Source organism: Lytechinus pictus, chromosome 6, assembly GCF_037042905.1.
Source record: "Lytechinus pictus isolate F3 Inbred chromosome 6, Lp3.0, whole genome shotgun sequence".
Classification (NCBI taxonomy): domain Eukaryota; kingdom Metazoa; phylum Echinodermata; class Echinoidea; order Temnopleuroida; family Toxopneustidae; genus Lytechinus; species Lytechinus pictus.
The window spans coordinates 22,796,089-22,816,273 of NC_087250.1; the positions used below are offsets into that span (position 1 = coordinate 22,796,089).

The 20,185-nt window shown below is 38.2% G+C and overlaps 1 protein-coding gene across 1 annotated transcript in view; it reads right to left on the bottom strand.

Moving 5' to 3' along the window:
* LOC129263108 (tyrosine-protein kinase BAZ1B-like) overlaps positions 1-20,185 on the bottom strand; it is a 44,714-nt gene that overhangs the window by 19,950 nt on the left and 4,579 nt on the right. The window contains exons 2-14 of the mRNA XM_064101220.1: positions 16,317-16,489; positions 15,035-15,140; positions 14,687-14,732; positions 14,308-14,403; positions 13,314-13,390; positions 11,684-11,849; positions 9,542-10,819; positions 7,929-8,060; positions 6,544-6,689; positions 5,221-5,379; positions 3,723-3,873; positions 2,161-2,329; positions 388-491 (exon numbers count right to left, since the gene is read on the bottom strand). Coding sequence (XP_063957290.1) covers positions 388-491; positions 2,161-2,329; positions 3,723-3,873; positions 5,221-5,379; positions 6,544-6,689; positions 7,929-8,060; positions 9,542-10,819; positions 11,684-11,849; positions 13,314-13,390; positions 14,308-14,403; positions 14,687-14,732; positions 15,035-15,140; positions 16,317-16,489 — 2,803 coding nt within the window. The remainder of the gene's footprint in view (positions 1-387; positions 492-2,160; positions 2,330-3,722; positions 3,874-5,220; positions 5,380-6,543; positions 6,690-7,928; positions 8,061-9,541; positions 10,820-11,683; positions 11,850-13,313; positions 13,391-14,307; positions 14,404-14,686; positions 14,733-15,034; positions 15,141-16,316; positions 16,490-20,185) is intronic.

Genomic DNA, 20,185 nt, shown 5'->3' on the forward strand with positions numbered 1-20,185 from the left:
AATTGAATAGACATGGATATCTAATTTACAAAGAAAACTGTCCAAGTAGTCCAACAAAATACTTATCATTGTTGTTATTCTTCTTCTACTAATCCTTTCTCCTATCCTCAGCTTCTCATACTCCTCCTCCTCCTTCTCCCCCTCCTCCTTCTCCCCCTCCTCCTTCTTCCCCTCCTTCTCCCTCTCCCCTCCTCCTTCTTCTTCTCCTGCTCCTCCTTCTTTTTCTTCTTCAGAATCAGAAGAGGTAGATTTGATTTCTTCTACTTCCATCTTCTTTCTTTTCCTTCTTTTTCTTTCTTTTCCTTCTCCTCCCCCTTCTCCTTCTGCATAAAAATACTTCATAAATGGAATATGGCGCACTATAAATATTATCATCATCATTTTTACCTCAGCGATTTTATCCTGAAGAAGTGTCTTAAGTAGTATAACAAGAACCCTGGCTAGATAAGCAAAGCCTTCCTTTCCACAAACGAGAGCTTTCATCAAAGAATCTGCAAAAAATAAATGTTAATTTAAATTCTTTTAGAATATGGGATTATGAAGATAGCATCTTTAGTCAAAGATCAAATATACGTAGCATAATTTGTTATAACAATCTGAAAATGAAGTTCAACAGAATATACCATTTCTAGAGTTTCTTCTATAAATGATGTACCAAATAAAAAAAGAAAATAAAAGTATGTGCCAAATGATTCTCATATAAAGTGCATAAAGTTTAAAATGTTAGCTAAATAAAAATAACATTCCTGCCACACAAATAATACAGTCCCATATGTGATTATTGGTGTGTTGCCGATCTTTGGCGTGCTCACTTTTCAGCTGAGATAGCTGGATGTCACAAATTTAAGTTTACGTAATTATACTTCATGTACATGTAGAACTAGAGCTATGATGATATGGTAATAACTGACATTGTTTTTAATTATTTCATTTTTAGAAATCATTTGTTGCAACTATACGGCCCGTATTTTGAAGTCGGGTTTAATCTAAACTCTGGTTTAAAGATGTGGTTTAACTATGGATAGCCAATAGTGGCATAAATATCTAACAGTAGAATTTCAATGCATCAGATCTTTTTTCTCTCAAATCATTCTTCACTGTTTCGAAATGATAAATAACATAGCTTTCTTCACCATTCACGAGTTAAAGAGGAACATAGTAAATATAAGAAACATACAATGTAAGAAAAATTTTGACATTTTTGGCATTCCATAACTTTAGCACAAAGTTAGACCATGGTCTAAGTTAAACCTGACTTCAGCATACGGCCTATGAGTTAAGCTTTCAATACTACCTCCAGATTTCCCATAAAGTGTAAAGAGTGACAGATGTTCTACACACCTTTTCATGACCATAGCCATCTTTCTAAATGGAAAAATTTACAGCCTCTTGGGTGTATACAAGTGCCATTAGCTACTGTATTTCATTCGGGATTGACTTCTGCTAATTTATAGAATGTGATTAGAATTCATAAAATGATTCATAAAATAACGAGTTTTCGCAATTGCAACGAGGACGGATTCTAAGTTGAAAATGCCCGTTAAATCACAGTGGACAGCTTACAGGTCTTTGACGAACACTAGTGAACCGGGAAAGATGATCGTCGTAAAATTCTGAGCTAAGGAAAAACTCAAATGTCGTTTGTCAAGAGTCCAGTGCGGGCCGCACATAAACGTTGTAAGCCCAACAGAGCGCTAACAGTAAGCCAAGTCACATATTTCGGATTGTGAAGTCAAAACATTTATTTCAACATGTAAGCAGTGCATTAGTGTAACATTAGGCATCGCTGCCACATTACCGGTTGGCACACTGTCAGCACTAACATTTCTGTGCGGTCAGTAGACAGTCCAGGGTGGCGTTTCATAAAGCTGTTCGCAAAGTTACGCACAACTATACGAACGACTGGAACATGTTCTTATCCATAAGTCAGCTACATAGGAATATATCATATAGCACAAGAAAGGGTCACCAGTCGTGCGTAAAGTCATTCGTAACTTACGAACAGCTTTATGAAACGGGCCCCAGGACGAAACTGCTGTTTTGATTATCAATTTTCGACAGACTGCTTTGTCATGAAGGGCTTTAGACCATAGATTCTCTATGTTGTAGAATCTGTCCCCGTCGCAGTTGCAAAAGCTCCCTCATGGCAAATGTTCATACCTGCAGTGACTGGGTACGGATCGTTGGGCATGAGGAGACCACTGAAACAATCCAGGAATTCAACGACCATCGCCACGTCACCAAAGAGAGGGTTTGGTATCCCATCAGGCATTGGAACAGGCTTCGGGACCGGGAGGGGTAACAGGTCTAAGTCCTGGTCCTCAAAGCGCTGTGGGTGTGGGAGTGATGAGGATAGAGAAGAAAACAAATTGTAAGTTACACTTGATGGTTGATATTCAAGTACAGACTTCTTTACGTCTCTCTTTGTTTTTTCTTTACAAATTCAACAACCATTAGTGACTAGAAGAAGTAACAGGGTCCAAGTCCTGGGCCTCATTGCATAAAAGTAACTAGTATGGTAACGTTGCAATGGTAACGATCAACAGCCAATCAGAATCAAGGATTCCATGCAAATTTCCTTTGGATGGCAAAATTACCACAATGGTAACTTTTATGCAACAGGGCCCTGGTTCTCAAAACGCTTTTTTTTTTGGGAGGGGGTCAGAAGATGAAGGTCAGAAGATAAAGAAAAAAAAGCAAAGAAAGGGATTTTTAAAAAGTCTGTACAATAATACTAATTGAACAAAACAAAGTAAATGCATGTTAAGTATTGCTTCTTTTTTTATACACTTATGCAAAATATTACACCCTTTCCTATGCATCAAAGATAAAAATGCATCCTTCCCTATACAATTGTAAAAATGCATCCTTTCCTACACATATTTGGTGAATATTGCAACCTTTCCTATAACGCAATGATAAAAAATGCATCATTTCCTATAAAGCAATGGTAAAAATTGTATTCTTTTCTATAAAGCAATGTAGAAAACTACATCCTTTCCTATACAGCAATGCTAAAAAATTGCATATATTTTCCTATCAAGCAATGGTAAATATTCATCCTTTCCTATACAACAATGCTAAAAATCACATCATTTCCTTAAACAGCAACAGTAAAAATTGCATCCTTTCCTACACAGCAATGCTATAAAAATTGCTTCTTTTCCTGTATAGAATGCTAAATATCACATCCTTTCCTATGCATGAAAGATAAAATTTGCCTCCATCCCTATACCACTATGCATGGAAATGGCATAGTTTAGTGTACAACATCAGGGTTCCAAGATAAAGAAATTCCCTAATATTTCCCTGAAGAAGTTTTAAAATTCCCTGATAATTATTTAAACCCATTCCCGGTTCTGCATCTTTTCGAAGATGTTGCAGTGAATTACATGCATTTTCAGTATAAAAACAATAAAGGAAAACTAATCAGTACCACCATAACCAGTCATTCAATGAATGTTGTTTCGATATGCAACAAAATATAACAGAGTCTGACTGACTTGACTTTTGGGCTGATCAAAATTCCCTGATTTTTCCCCCACATTTCAGGCATTTTTCCCTGATTTGAGATAATTTATATCAAATTCCCAGATTTTTCCCTGACTGGAAAAAAGTAAAATGATTTTCCCTGATGGGCTGGGGTCCCTGAACATTAGTCCACATTGCATTCTCCCCTTTTCCACAAATTCTGCCTATCCCACGATGAAATCATCTCATACCTTCGCTCTTTCCATCCTGAGTTCCCTCTCCTCCATCCTCTTTTTCTTTTTCCTCTCATTTTCCCTCTTCTTTCTCTCTTCCATCATCTTCTTCCTCTCCTCTTTCTTTGCATCCATCTCCTTCTGTCGTTCCTCTGGCGTCATCTGCTTCCTGCATATAAGAGAAATTATTTCAGTGAAAAATGCATTATACAAAATAACATAAATACAATATTATTGGCAAACAAAAAAAACACATCAAAATGACATAGAACAGCAAAATACAATGCAAGACAAAAGGACAAAGAGGCATTAAACAATATGACAAGATAATACAACAAACAACAGGGAAATATTACTTCAGATATAAAAATGAAACTCGCAAACATATCTTTGTTTAATCACGCCAACTTTTGTATCAAAGAAATATATAATTTTCAGCGTAAGCATATCAAAATATCATAACAAATTATTCAGATTCAAACTTAAAAGTGAATTGAATACGAGTTAAAGCATTATGCTTAGCCATGTTAAATGCAAGTAATTTGTTATTCCATCAGGGCCCCGTAGCACAAAAGCAACCATTATGGTGACGTTGCCATGCAATGGTAACTTGCATGGAATCCTTGATTTTGATTGGCTGTTGATCAGCGTTACCATGGTAGTTACCATTGGATGGCAAAGTTACCATAATAGTAACTTTTATGCAATGGGGCCCAGTACTTTTAACCCTATCTAGGCCGGGGTATTTTGGGAGTTCATATAGCAGGGGGGAGCGGCCTCCCAGGCCCGCCCCTTGAGATCTCGGCCGTCGATCGCGCTGAAAATTGGCACACAGGTTGTCTGGGATATAATCTCCAAAATTGTATAGTGGTTTATTTCATGCAAATTGTTATTAAGTAATTATGCTAATTTATGCGTAATTAGTATGCGAAATCATATTTTTTCCTCTAACTCCATAAATAAAGCTCAAAATTTTCTAATTTTTGGCATAGAAACTCTTTGTGGCATTCTTAGCAAGTTTACATTAAAATATTGTGATATCAGATCAATTCCTTATGTATCATATTGTTTTTTGCAATTTCTTATGTATTTCTTTGTTTTTTTTACCCTTTGTTTTTCACTGTTTTTTCAATGAAATTCGTTAGGGACTCTTCTAAGATCATAAACAGCATAAAATACATACATTTAGACCAGTAAAACTAGAAATAATCATACATTTATGATTTTTGGTTGAAAACACAATTTACATTGACTTTGTACACAAAATCACGTTTTGGAGCAATTTTTGGTCTGACATGCACTTACATAACGTTGCGTAATTTCGGAACTGCGTACCCGGGTGACGCAAAATTGGTCTCAAAAGTTGCACAAGACTTGAAAGTAAAAAGTCAGCGAGCAGCTCGGTCAAAAAAATTTGCACGGCGAAAATATCGCGCGGCTTGTTGAGGGGGGGGGGACCTTGGAGGCCCCCCCCCCCCCGGCCTAGATAGGGTTAATCGTAGAAGGGCCAACTTACCATCGTTTCTTCTCCTTGATTTTGCAAAACTTCTGCCAAACCTCGTATTTGATCTCCGATCTAAGATTCTGACACTCTTTCTCAGAGAGAATCTTGGCTGCTTTCAGGAGTAGAGCGCTGTATGTCGGCTTATCATTTAACTTCTTGGCCCTGAGTAGTCTAAGAAAACATTCCAGCAAAAACCAAAATCAGGATTCATTTTAGTTCTTGAATTCAATTAGCATGTTTGGATGTAAGAGAAAAGCTTTCAAATATGTTCTGTACACTGAATAGTCCTATGTAAAGAAAAATTGCATTCATGGGACAATCCTGCCAGGTACCCATTCATCCCATCGGGTGGGTGTTTCAAAAAGCTGTCCATAAATTAAGAGCGACTTTAAGAACGACTGGTGAACCACGCTGAATAATCACTGACGAACGTTTAATGGTGAATATCATTTACCACAAGGAAGAATCACCAGTCATTCATAAAGTCACTCCTAACTTACGAACAGCTTTATGAAACGTCCCCCTGGGTCGAGAGCAGCAGTGTGGATAAATTTCTTGCTGAAGGAAAACACACCATGGCTAGGATTTGAACCAAAGACCCTCTGATCAAAGAAGCAAGTCTGATTAACAATAGGCCTACTGCTTTAATGGGATAATTAAGCCCTATTAAATTCCCAACGGGTAGTATTTCTGATGTCTTTTTATCTTAGAGAGTCAAAAGGGGCCTAAGCTTTCGATCCTAGCAGAATCTTTGTCGGAGGCAAAATGACAAACATAATTATAAAGTGGAACAAACATAATATAGACCAAAGACATGCAACAGCAACACTTGAATTAAGGAGACAAAAAGGGCATTAGAGAGTCTTTTTATCTTTTAAACTTTTTACTTTATCTTTTAAAATGAAGTTGGTATTCTGGGATGACAAGTTATCTCTCAGACAAATTTTGACATTTTATCTGCGATCAAATTTTATCTTCGCAATCTCGCTCCTTGCCACACCTCCTGGCAGAATGAATTTTCATTGTTTGAATGAGCCGAGTGTGCTACATAAAACAGCGTTTCTCATTGGATATTGCTTCAAAAATAGGCAAGTTTTTATATTGCAAAATCTCCCTCCTCGCCACACCTCCCGACCTAATACATTTTCATTGGTTGAATGAATGTGCTGTCAAACAGCGTTTCTCATTGGATATTGCTTCAAAATGTGTCTTACAGAGATAAAATGAAGATAAAATGGTTCGCAGAATTCCAATTCAGAGAGATTTTAAGGGCATTCTATGTCACTGATTTTAACGGAAATAATATACCTCAGAATACAATGACATGATACTTACTTTATTGCGATAGGTGGCTGCTTTGGGCTTGAAACTGTCTTTGAGAGACGATCCCGAATGTGTGAGTTATCTTTGTCATAGATCGGTTTCTTCTGCCCAGATTGCGTCTTGGTGATATCGAAGAGCGTTGCCTGCTTCAGGTGCTTCTGTATCAATCAAGAGTCAACACAAATGGGCCTATGACATTACAGTAGCAGGCAAGAAATCAAGCTTTTGGATCTTGGTGATATTTTACCTACACCAATTCGATCAGAAATGAGGGGTTTACAGCATTTTACTAGGAAAAAAAACCCTCCTAAAATCCTTGGATCATACAGGTCCATTGAGGAAAGAGCGATTAAATGCAACCGGCAAAAAATGTTAAAGATCAAGTCCACCCCAGAAAAATGTTGATTTGAATAAATAGGGAAAAATCAAATTGGTCAGTCGATGATGTCCATCACTCACTATTTCTTTTGTTTTTATTGTTTGAATTATACAATATTTCATTTTTTACAGATTTGACAATAAGGACCAACTTGACTGAACAATATAGTATTAAACAATGCTAATTCCACATGTTCAGGCAGGAATTAATTGTTGTTTCACTTGGTAATGAGGAGACAATTAGAATATTTCATATACAAAAATAAATAGCGAGTGGATGACGTCATCAGTCTCCTTATTCGCAAACCGACCAAGATGTGCATTTAACCGTTTTGTGAAATTAAGCAAAACTTTAAAATGTCATAACTTTCTTATTTTACATCCAATTTTGATGAAATTTTCAGTGTTATGCTTGTTGGATTTTTCTCGTTTTTATGCAAATCAACGCTTTGTTGGGCTGGACTTGTCCTTTACAACAAAATCCAAATATATACATTGGGTTAGATAAGAATCAAGGTGCATTTGAACTGTTAGTGCAGTGGAGGATCAAGGGGGGGGGGGCATTTCCGGCCCGAGCCCCCCCCCCCCCCTCCATGAGAGTCAATTTAAATATTTTTAATGAAAATATGTTAATACACAAGGATCCCCCTTTCAGAATCACACCAACTATTGTATTTGGGAATATAAACTTTTTTTGCAGAACGCGAAACAACATGACCTTCACTTTTTAGTTAAAACATTTTTTTGGCTTGTCAAATTTTCCTTGGAATATGTGCCCCCCCCCCCCCCCCGGAAAATCCTGGGTCCTCCCCTGGCTTAATGCATACTCCTTGGAACTATTTCGTAAACTTTTCATTAGTTTCACACGATTTTGTGCAAGATTAAAGACCCTTTCTTGTACTAAATAATACGCCCGTATGGACCTAACTTGCACCTAAGAACGTATCCTAGTCATTCACAAAATGGCATGTAACTCATGATCAGTTCTATGAAACATGACCCCTTCAATAAACTTTTACCTTTGCTGATGCTGCAGGAGACTTCGAAGCTTTGGTCGGTGAGGTAGTCTTTTTAACAGGAGTTTTCTTGGTTGGAGTGGCCTTGGCTGCAGCCTTGACAGGTGTCTTCTTCGGAGAAGCCTTGGGTGAAGCCTAATGTGAGATTCAAATCAAAGATTGTCCCTGTCAGAATCTAATAAAGGTTGGTATTCCAAAATCTTACATCAAATGAATAAAAGTTAGGTTGGAATTATACACACGCAAAAATGACACTTTACCGGTGAAACACACTATAGAAGGGACTCTTAGTTCACAAGTCAATATTCCTGGGGAGTGTTTCACTTAAGCCTGTCTCACACTGTGCGATGTGATTTTTCAAGAAATCTCATTTTGCATTAAATATGAAAGTTCCAAGAAGTAAAATTATTTTATTTAAAGTTTGGCATGTTGTTAGGAAAACTAAAATCATGTTTTCACTTTGCGGCAAGCCCTATGGTCGGAACAAGTCCAAAGCGGCCTCAAGTTGCAGCCGATTATTGTAGATTAGGTGGTGGTGGTGGTGATTTTTTACCTGATTGCTAAGCATGAATGCTTGTAAGCAAGCAACCAGAGGACCGACGGCTTAAGGTCCTCTCCGAAGGACCTGGTACTGAGGATTAATGCCTTACCAAAGGGCACTAGCGCACCACGTGGGAATCGAACCCGGGTCACCGGAATACGAATCCCCCGCTCTACCGACTGAGCTACCGCGCCTCATTATGACGTCATTACGATTTGGAACTGAATTTGTTATTCATTCAGGGAGGCTCTAACTGGACTGAATTTTGATTTCAGTAGTCCTACCACTATTCTGAACTCTGATCCGCAATACATTAGTTGGAATATCCATATCAAATGTTGTCACTAATTTGAAATTCTGATCGCAACGAATCGCATAGAGCGAGACAGGCTTTAGGATCATGCTTAAATGGCAACGTGCACATATTTAACGCATAATCTTTTTAATACCCAGTAGCGCACGTCCTTAGCACGATTTTGCCACTACGGTGATGCCTTTTATAATGGATACAACTGGGAATCAAAGTTTCAAGACTTAAACCTTTGGGAAACACTCTCCCCCCCCCCTCGCAGAAAAGCGATTCAGTACACTCTGCTTAATACAACCTTCTATGAGTCCAATAATCGCCAAATTTGAAGCATTTTTCAGCCCAGAATATGCAACATGTCCTATTTACATCTTCTTAGTCAAATTATGTCCAAGTCAAAAAGATTTTTGTGATCCAGAAAGATTTGACATGGGCAAACTCACATGCATTTCTCTGTAAACCAATCAGCTAACTTTGAAATGCACATATAACAAGGTGATGAAGGTGAATGCCTTGAGAACTCACCTCAAATGCCTTAATTTAAATAAAAGAACGTAGTGTGAGGGTTACCAAGTGCATTACCACTGTTCTCAACGTTATTCCAGTACCTTTCAAGACAATGACACCCAAGTCTTGACAAAAAATACAAGGTCATTTGCCGAGGCTGAGGTAACTTAAATCTGAAATTGTTTTTTATAAATCTCCATCAAACCATATTTCGGCAAGAGGGAGTTGTTGATGATTATTTTGAAGATACCATACACTGACCTTGACATTAGCCTTCTTGACCTTGCTTGCTAAGGTTTTCTTAGCAGGAGTCTTCTTCAGAGGCATTTTCTTTGGTGTCTTCTTGGGCGTGGCTGCAGCTTTCTTGGGCGTGGCCACAGCTTTCTTGGGCGTGGCTGCAGCTTTCTTGGGTGTCGCCGAAGCTTTCTTAGGTGTGGCTGTCTTGCCAGAGACGCTCTTCACCGGACTGGATTTCCGCGGGGTTGCTTTCCTTGGGGTTCCCTTTTTAGGTGTAGCCGTTCCCTTTTTGGGCGTGGTTGCTTCCTTTTTAGGCGTGGCCACCTGCTTTTTAGGTGTGGCAGTTTCTTTTTTAGGCGTGGTGCTGACATTAACCTCCTCCTTTGATGACAAAGTGGTTAGTTTCTTTGTAACAACTTTCAGTTTCGCAGTCTTTACACTAATCTTCTTCTTTGGGGTCGCCTTCTTCTTCTCCGCAACCACTTTCTTTACACTTTCTTTTGGGACATCATTCTTTGTGGTCTTTTGTGCTTCAGTCTTGACCTCCTTAACAGGACTTGCACTCGTTTTCTTTTCACTTTCTCTAACCTTCTCTCGGTTTTCACCAACTTCACTATCCTTTTTAGAGGAGTCACTTTTTGGCATGGGTTTAAAATGATCTGTTAACTTCCTTTTAGCGGGAGTCTTTTTCTCTGACTTCTTTGGGGACTTAGTTGGTGAAGTCTTCTTGGAGTTCGATGTTGGCGTTTTGCTCTTGCTCACTGATTTACTTGGAGATTTATTCTGAGGCACTAATTTGCTTAAAACGAAATCATCCTCATTATCATCGCTGTCTTTGCTTGATTTGTGCTTAGTCCTTCCATTATTCAATTTCTGCTTCTTGTCCTTCGATTCTGAGGAAGACTTTTCTTCCTCCGGATGTTTCCTCTTCTTAGCTTTCTTTTCTCGATCCTTTTTCCTCTCCTTCTTTTCCTTCTTCTCCTTAACATCCTTCTCTTTCTTTGACCCTTCTTTAGCCTTCTTGTCCTTTTTTCTGTCTTTCTTATCTGGGGAGGAAGTCGTCTTTTTAGGCGATTTGCTTGATGATCGCTTCGTCGAGGCATTCTGTTTATGAGGAGGTGAACTATACGAGTGATCCAAAAAGATCTTTTCTGGTGAAGGGATAAACTGAAGTGGCGTGATCTGGACGGTGGGGTTCGGTCCCTCCCTGATTGTTGATTTCTGCCTCTTTAACGGTGTCTCCGGTTGCTGGTTTCCTGCCGACTCGCGTTTGACGGCAAGCTTTAGACCCGTCGCAGATATCTATGGTGGAAAAAATAAAGACGAGAGCTTTAAAGACTTGCACGGTGGTAGGACCAGGCGATGGGGTTTGTGGATGCATGGCAATGAACCAGACCATCATTTTTTAGGGGTGCGATTGCGCCGGCGCTTCTACCGCGCTCCTAAAAAAAAATAAGGAGAGCAAAAAATCGCGCTCCTAAAAAAAAATTATTTTAATTTAGTTGAAAACTATCAGAAAAATTAAGAATGTTCATCTCTTTCCCCGACTCTGATTTGAATTTAAACTCGGTAAATATTGTAGTCCCATATGTAGATTTTCATGGCAAGGAATTATGGAAAATAGATGGCCATTTCATGGATTTAAAGATGTAAATTGTGAAATTTTAGCAATTTTTTATTTTTTAAATTTTTTTAGCAGGAGCGCGATATTATGTAAACGTATTGACCCAGGCCTAGTTTCACCACAGATTAATTAATAGCTACACAGCTATTGCATATACGATGTTAAGAAAAATCTACAATTTATCATACGTGTATTTTATTGAATTGATTTGAGCTCCTCAAGGAGAGCGATTCTGAGGAGCTCAATTGAGCTCCTCAAAAAAATAAGGAGAGCGATTTATAGAGCTCCACGAAATTATAAACGTGAAGGACTGAATGAACCTGATTACACAACATTTACTTCAGGGCCCCCTTTTACAAAGAGTTGCAATCGATTTAAATGGAAGTCAAATTGAAATTGACTTGTCCTTTAATAATACCGTGAAATGGCGACCACCTCTAAAGTGGGTCCAGCTGGAATACAAGTCTTGAGGTGGCACTTTTCAAAGTGACTGAGGCATAGTGACTTTAAGTTGAAGAGTAGAATATCAAATTCATGCTTACCCTTGTTGGGGAGAGAAGAGATGGAATAAGTCGACCAACGAGGGCGTGCTTCCTGACCAGATCATCGTGAACGATCCACGGACTGTTTGGTTTGTTGCCTGCTTGAAGAGCGCTGCTTCGTATAAAGATTTCTAGGAGATCCCTTGGCGGCAGTGGGGTGCAACGTCTTTTATGAGATCAAAAGAAAAAAATACAGTTAAACCTGTCTTGGCGGCCACCAAAATTGTCTCCCATTTGAAAGAAAATACATGTTCACCCCAACCAACTAAAGGATATTTTGTTGCTTTCCACAAGATCTAATGAAAATCACAATTTAAAAGCAAACATGTAAATGAATAATCAAGACATCAAGGTTTGTTGCTAATCTGACGCCTTGTTCTCACTGTCATTCGATCCGTTGTGAACACCACGATTGGCCTTTCGTAACTGTTCGCAATTTTTTTTTACCATTCACACATTTTCTATGATCAATACCATTACCACAAGTAATCTGATCGGATACGATATATGACATGATACGATCACTACGATTAAGAACACAGTTCAATTGTGCGAATAGTGAAAGTGGGAACTCGGTATAAAGAATATCAAACAATCAACCCATTTGAGTTTACATGACCATCTTCTGGTCCTGCAGAGATTCGAACGATGGGGGGGGGGGGGGTTTCACAAAGAGTTAAAAGTGACTTAAAGTCACACTTAAATTGCCAGTTGCGTACAGTATAAGAGGCATCACCGCACTGGTCGAATCCTGCTATCACGATACACGCTCCTGCGTTACCAATAAGTAAGATTGTGCATTACACACCATATGCACGTAACCTTTTTTACACTAAGTCACACTCATCTCTTTTTAAATGCCAACGCGTACATGATATGCAACGCGCAATCTAATTGATCAATACGCAATAGTGCGCGTGCTCTTTGCATGATCTGACCAATGTGGTCATGTCTTTTATACTCCATGGTAACTAGACATTTAAAGGGATGGTACGGACTGAAAATATTTATATCTTAATACATAGAGTAGAATTCACTGAGCAAAATGTTGAAAATTTCATCAAAATCGGATAACAAATAATAAAGTTATTGAAGTTTAAAGTTAAGCAATATTTTTTTTAAACATTCGTCATGAATATTCATTAGGTGGGCTGATGATGTCACATCTCCACTTTCAATTTTCTTATGTTATTACATAAAATCATATTTTTATTATTTCATACTTGTGTGAATTATATGTCTCCCTTATAATGAAATAATTTGCAGCAATAAATATCTAATGCACTATTCAGTTGTCAATCCAATTTTTCTAGTTCTTGGAGGAAAAAATTTGAACAAAACTAATTTTATATAACAAAATACAAAAGAGCAAGTGGGGATGTGACATCATCAGCCCACCTAATGAATATTCATGACGACTGTTTCCACAAAATATTGCTTAACTTTAAAATTCAATAACTTCGTTATTTGTTATCCGATTTTGATGAGATTTTCGGCATTTTGCTCAGTGAATCATAGGCTATAAATACTTTCACCCCGGACCATCCCTTAAAGCGTGACTCTAAGTATACTTTAAATCTTTGTGAAACACCCCCTCCCCTAGGTTTTTTATAACTGGAATAGGACTCACATAAGATCAGAGCCAGGAATTGAGCTGATAATCTTCTCCTCATTTTCCAGCTGGATGCTGTACCTATATACTGGGCTCTGAAAGAAAAAGAAAAAAAGGTTGCCAGTTTGAATATTTAAATTAGTGCTGCAAGTCAGGCGGCATGTTTGGGTTCGGTTCGGCAGGGTTCGGCAATTTTTTTCCGAACTTTGGTTCGGTTCGGGGTTCGGCTATTAATGCTAAAATTAAATTATTAATATAAAATAAGGAAATGCCGACCCTCGAACAGATAATCTCGACAAAGATATGTCATATATTTATAATAAATTTTGTTTCTAAAAAGAATAGTTATAAAAAATTGTTGCATAACTTTCTTTTATTTATTTTAATCTTTAAACAAAAATAAGAGTCACTTCTACTTTCATTTTAAAAATTAAATAAAAAAAAACAAAGCAGTTCGGCTACAGCACTAATATAAATAGTGATCAAATATACACTGCATTGCCATGTAACATCAGTCAATGATGAAAATACATTTAACTCTGCCATAGTTTCTATATCATTCTATAAAAGAATGCTGTACTTACAAACTACACTCTCAAAATATTATAGCCAAAAAAGGAGATAAAAAGGAGAGTAAATTCCGGGGGCACAGAAGGCGGCGTCAACTGTCACTTGAAAGGAAAGCTCTTTATTTTTCACCTAAGCCTCAGGCAACTAACTGGAAAATCAGAATCATTTTCTTTCCAATATTATGATTATGTTCTTTAAAGTACTTAAATTGGCAACAAATTGCAACAATTGAAAAATAATTCTGAAGATGTTCGTCATCGCGGAGAAATTAATAGAGTTGACTGATCAGTTGTCTCACGAAGTGGTTGAAACTGTATTAAGAGAGTTCATGTTTCGTTGGCTGCTGCTCAACTTTGACAAGTGATGGAGACTAGTGTGACTGTTGCCATTTTTATGAATGTTAGGGATAAAAAATCGCATAAAAAGTAATGATTCTACATACTTGGTTCTTCTTCTTGGTCTTGGATGATAGTCCCTCATCAGACGAGTTTCCATGGTTCTCCTTGTCACTAGAGGGCGAACCACTGACGCTTGCTACCTGAAATAGTCAACATATGAGAAGTTTTTAATGACATGTTTTTTGTTTGAAGAATCTATCATGACCACCACTATCATGAACACCACCGACACCACCACCACCACCACTATCATGATCACTACCAACACCACCACCACCAACACCACCACCACCACCATCATCACCATATTTATGATCACTACTAAATGTTTCACCACCACCATAATCATCACCACCACCATCATCATAGAATTCATGACCACCACCAGCACAACGCCATCACCATCACATTCAGTGCACTTACCCCCGATGAGCTGTCTCGTTCTATTTTGACAATGTCCCCTCTGAATCTAAAGAAAAACGTAAAGAAAGCAGTATGAATGAAATGAATAGTTGGAAATCAAAATGAAGTTAATTTCAACGATGCACAACAAATATTTCATTGATCTGATCTCATTAACACTCTTAACCAAGATGTTAAATGATTTGTTTATCGATAAACACCATGTTTGATTTTAATAATACTATCCATTGACCCTAGAACAAGAACAAGCCAAGCAGCAGTTCTACATGTATTCATTGGAATTCTGCTTTTCTTTTGGAAATATAAAATTTATCATGATAAATTAGACATGTATTGAATTTTACTTACAATCGACCCTTCACTTTGACCTTGAGCTCGACCTTCTCTCCAAGAGCAAAGGTTGAATTGAGGATATGTGTAATCTCCTGCACCAGGCTTTCCAATGAACTTGCACCTGTAATGAAACCATACACAGATCATAATCACACATTTTGGGATGTGAAATTAATGAGTGCCTGTTCAGATATTCGTCCACATCAAGTTATAGCAGTACCTAAGCATTGTCTTGGATTACATGTACGTATATTACTTTTGTTGTCGATTTATGTTTTCCTTTATGTCTTTATTTTTACTATTGGATTTTTGTATTTTTAAATGTATGAGTACTGGACCCCTCTGAAGAACAGGCTGTGGCTTAAGAGGGACATCCAGCCCACGGGTGGAAAATAAATAAAATATCTAGACACTTCAATAAAGTAATAGCATCAAGAGCATGAAAATATACAAACTTGTTCATCCATTACTCCTCGCACCAGGGAAAAAATTGCACGGGGGCTGGGGCATTCAGCCCCCCATAAGCTCAAAAGAGCCCCGGAAAATCCCAATTCACTCTTATGATAAACCTTATCCTAAGCTGCAGATTAAGACAGTTGGTTATGAGAAGTCAGTAGCCCCCCTCCCCCCCCAAAAAAAAAAAATTGCCCGATAATAATTATGTGACTTATAAAGCGCCAAATCCACTCTGTAGAGTGCTCAAGGCGCATAAAGAGCTAAGAGTTGAATAGAAAAGTTTTTAGAAGATATTTTAAAGTTTAAACAGAGGTACATTTTTGTATGTCTTTAGGAAGGCTATTCCACAAAGTGGGGCATGCAAAAGCAAATTATCTCCCCCCCCAGGTTTTTGAAACTTTTGGAATAACAAGGAAGCCAGAAGTGGATGAGCGCAAAGACCTGCTTGGTCTGTAGTAATTGATAACTGAAAGACTGTATTGTGGTGCTGATCCAAGAATACTATGAAAAGCAAGCAACAAAATCTAAGATAATCCGATTTTCGATAGGGAGCCAGTGCAGCGAATTCAAGATGGGAGTGATATGAGAGCGTTTATTTGACAAAGTGACGATGCGAGCAGCTGCATTCTGAAGCTTCTGAAGCTTATATAACTGAGCCTGCGGTAAATTGAACAAAAGGAAATCAAGGCGGGAGGAAATCAAGGCATGTACTATCTTTTCGGTCGCAGACTTTGATAAATATTTCCAGATTAAACCTAGGTTACGTAGATGGTACCGATGCGCCTCAATGGCAAGTGTAGACCAAGTTGAGCTTCATCGAGCACGCCGAGCCCCTACTTACTGTGATGCACATGCTGCAGGATTGGTTTCTCAAACTGGGTCGGAAAACCTTGAAGACGTTGCTTGGCGACGACCTCCGACATTTGTGCTTCCTCAAAGGTCAGGCCGGTCTGCCCTGTGCACTGGCATGTCCACAGTGACTTGGCATACACCTCAAGTTGGTTGTCATAGTCACTGATAGATAGAGAATGGGCGTGGTCAAGGAATACAATATAAATAAATGGTCTGGGGAGGATTTCATCAACATTCTGGTCCCATAAAGCTGTCAGATCGGACAACTTTTCTTGATTTTGATTGGATGATAAGCCATTCTACTCCTACTCCTACTACTACTACTACTACTACTACTACTACTACTACTACTACTACACTACTACTACGACTACTACGACTACTGCCACTTCTACTACTACTACTACTACTACTACTACTACTGCCACTACTACTACTAGTACTACTGCCACTTCTACTACTACTACTGCCGCTTCTACTATTACTACTACTACTGCCACTACTAATGCTACTACTGCTACTTCTACTACTGCTGCTGCTGCTGCTGCTGCTGCTGCTGCTGCTGCTGCTGCTGCTACTACTACTACTACTACTACTACTACGACTACTACTACGACTACTACTACTACGACTACTACTACTACTTCTACTGCCACTTCTACTACTACTACTACTGCCACTGCCACTTCTACTACTACTTCTACTACTACTACTACTACTACTACTACTACTACTACTACTACTACTACTACTACTACTACTACTACTACTACTACTACTACTACTACTACTATACTACTACTACTACTACTACTACTACTACTACTACTACTATACTACTACTACTACTACTACTACTACTACTACTCCTACTACTACTACTACTACTACACTACTACTACGACTACTACTACTACCACTACTACTACTACTTCTACTACTACTACTACTACTACTACTACTACTACTACTACTACTACTACTACTACTACTACTGCCACTTCTACTACTACTGCCACTTCTACTACTACTACTACTGCCACTGCCACTTCTACTACTACTACTACTACTACTGCCACTTCTACTACTACTACTACTACTACTCCAGGCCCCCTCCCCCCTTGAGATCACGGCCATCGATCGCGCCGAAAATTGGCACGCAGGTTGCCTGGAACGTAATCTACAAAATTCTGTATTAATTATTTCATGCAAATCGCTATTAACTGACTACGCTAATTTATGCGTAATTAGTATGCAAAATCATACTTCTTCCTCTAATTACCTAAATAAAGCTCCAAATATTCTAATTTTTGGTGTAGAAAGTCTTTGTGGTGTTCTTAGCAAAGGAACGTGAAAAATTGCAATAAAAGTTTGTTGTACATATGGCTGAAAAAATAATTAAAAATATTGGTAAAGATTTTCACGAAAATCCATTAAGATCAAGAAAGTAACTAGAATTTTAAGTTTTGGATTGGATTTGTGACGTCATAAACGATCAGCTGCCCTATATGTTATTAAATGCACAAATTTCAATGTTTTAGTGGTTCATCAATAGAGCTGCTGGTCTGAAAATTGGGATTGTCCCAGAAAACAAGGGATATGCTCATAAACCAAGACAAATCATGTCTTGATAAATTGAGATTGTCCTTGTTTATGGGGACAGTTTTTGTTTTCGCTTACCCCTGCAGGACATAGACAGCAATTTCAGGGATTGAGAGTGCTAAAAATATATTCAGTGACCTCAATCCCCCCCTGTTCACCGTCTATTTTTCACGACTTGCAATCTTCCAATTATCTTGCAATAAAACCTGATATGTTTACATTGACTAGCTCACTTGATTTGTGTCGGCACTTGATAGGTGAATGAACTTTCCTATTTAGTATCTAGCTAACCTCGCACTAGTGTGAGTGCTTGATTTCTTATCTTGTGTACAACATGGAGAAATCTGTGAAAACTGAGACAGTCCCTGTAAACTGGGATGATCCCAGTTGTTGGACCAGCGCACAGTGGGCCAGAATGAGTTGAAAGTGCACCAAAATTATATACCGTGTTATACTTTATTATTTCAATTTGTTGATTAAGGGTACTTTTGGGCGTAGAATCGACAGAACATAATTTAAAGCCGATATGACGTCACTTTGATACCAAATTCTGATTGGCTACTTAAAACCTATCTGTGAAAAGACAAATTACGCTAAACAATGTGCAGTATATAAACTTTGAGTTATGTGTTACTTTAAGATTGACCAGAGTGAATGATGGTTTATGCTTCTCACATGCCTAAAAGTGTGTATGAGATCCTGAAAATAATTTTATGGCATCAAAATGATTAGATTTAAAAAATAAAAAAACTTAAAAATCTGAAAAATATTAACCGTGCTTTATCAAGCGGCGTAGACTTGGGTAAAACGCAGAGTATATAACACCACAAATGTTTTACTATGAGGAGGGCTTTTGGCTGAAATTACAAGTAACTTTTATCTCTGGAAGAGGGGCGGGTAACCCTAATATGCGTAATCAACCTATATTTTGTTTGCATTATGCCCGGAATTCATGTCATTTCATGGAATGGAAGGGGAATCGTCCTCGCCGTGCAAAAATGAACGGCAATGTACACCCCACACGGTGCCCTGCGATGACTGCGCGGTATGAAAATGACCGTTTTTGAACAGGTTTTGGGGGTGTTGTGTCAAGTAAAATCGGCTTTAACATGAAAACGGGCAAAAACCGGCAGCTAAATTTGGTATCAACTTAAAGGTTAGAAATCTAGCAAAATGATGATAGAATTTAAACGGAAATCCACCGAAATCCAAAGGTTTCTAATGTTAATGCAAAAAACATGGATTATCAGCCTATTTCGAGGAATAATTATCCTATAAACCTCCTGAAATGTGTCTTTTATCTAATTTGAACCCTTCCACACGAAAAAAGAATATCAGGATCTTGTGGGTGCCATTTCAGATTCCTACATAAAAAACCTCCTGTGAAATGGCTTGTAAAATTCTACATATAGTTATAGGCGGCATTCCGCAAAATGTCACATTTTACGATTTGAGGTAGGAAATTAACCTCTATGCAAATTCCCGAATGAAATATTTTGCTGAAGTATTCTTCAAAGTGTTGTCTTTCAGCTGGGCATGACAAAAATTAAAAATCTGAAATTGCCCAAAATGACTTTTGGCGCACTTTTGTTTCGCCCCGGCCCACTGTGCAGCGCCCCTTGCCCCCTACTATTCATGATGACTTAATTTTGTTTTCTTTCGAGAAAAAGGTGCAAAATCATTTGTCTATTGTTATTCTGAAGCCCAGGAAGTTCACTCATTCAATGAACAAGGTTATGACATAACTAGGGACAGTGATTTTCCGTTTCAAAAAATTGCCTTTTCCGTTTCAGAAAATTTCAAATTCTGTTTCAGCATGTCAGAAAACGGAAATTCCGTTTCCCCATAGACTTTGTACACATGGAAAAGTGACAATTCCGTTTACACATTGAATAGCAAAATCACAACACGTACACTCGCAATTTGTATCTGCTACTGTACCTACATCACAATAGAATCCGTTCTAATCGGATCTATGCGGGTGCATAAAATATTTTTACAAACCCATTTAGCATGCATACATCCTCACCTTTCACATTATTAGCATTATTTCACGGTGAAATGATATTTCATCGATAATTTTGGGGTTTTTTGGACATCGTTATCATCAGTCAACGGCTTTTGCCAATCCGCCATCTTGGATTTTAAGACCACGATATCGTGCTGTTACATCTTCAAACGTAGAGGGCAGCAACACACGACTGTGTAGTTGAACGATATGTGTGCATGTGAAGCCCAACGTGCAACCCGGCCGGC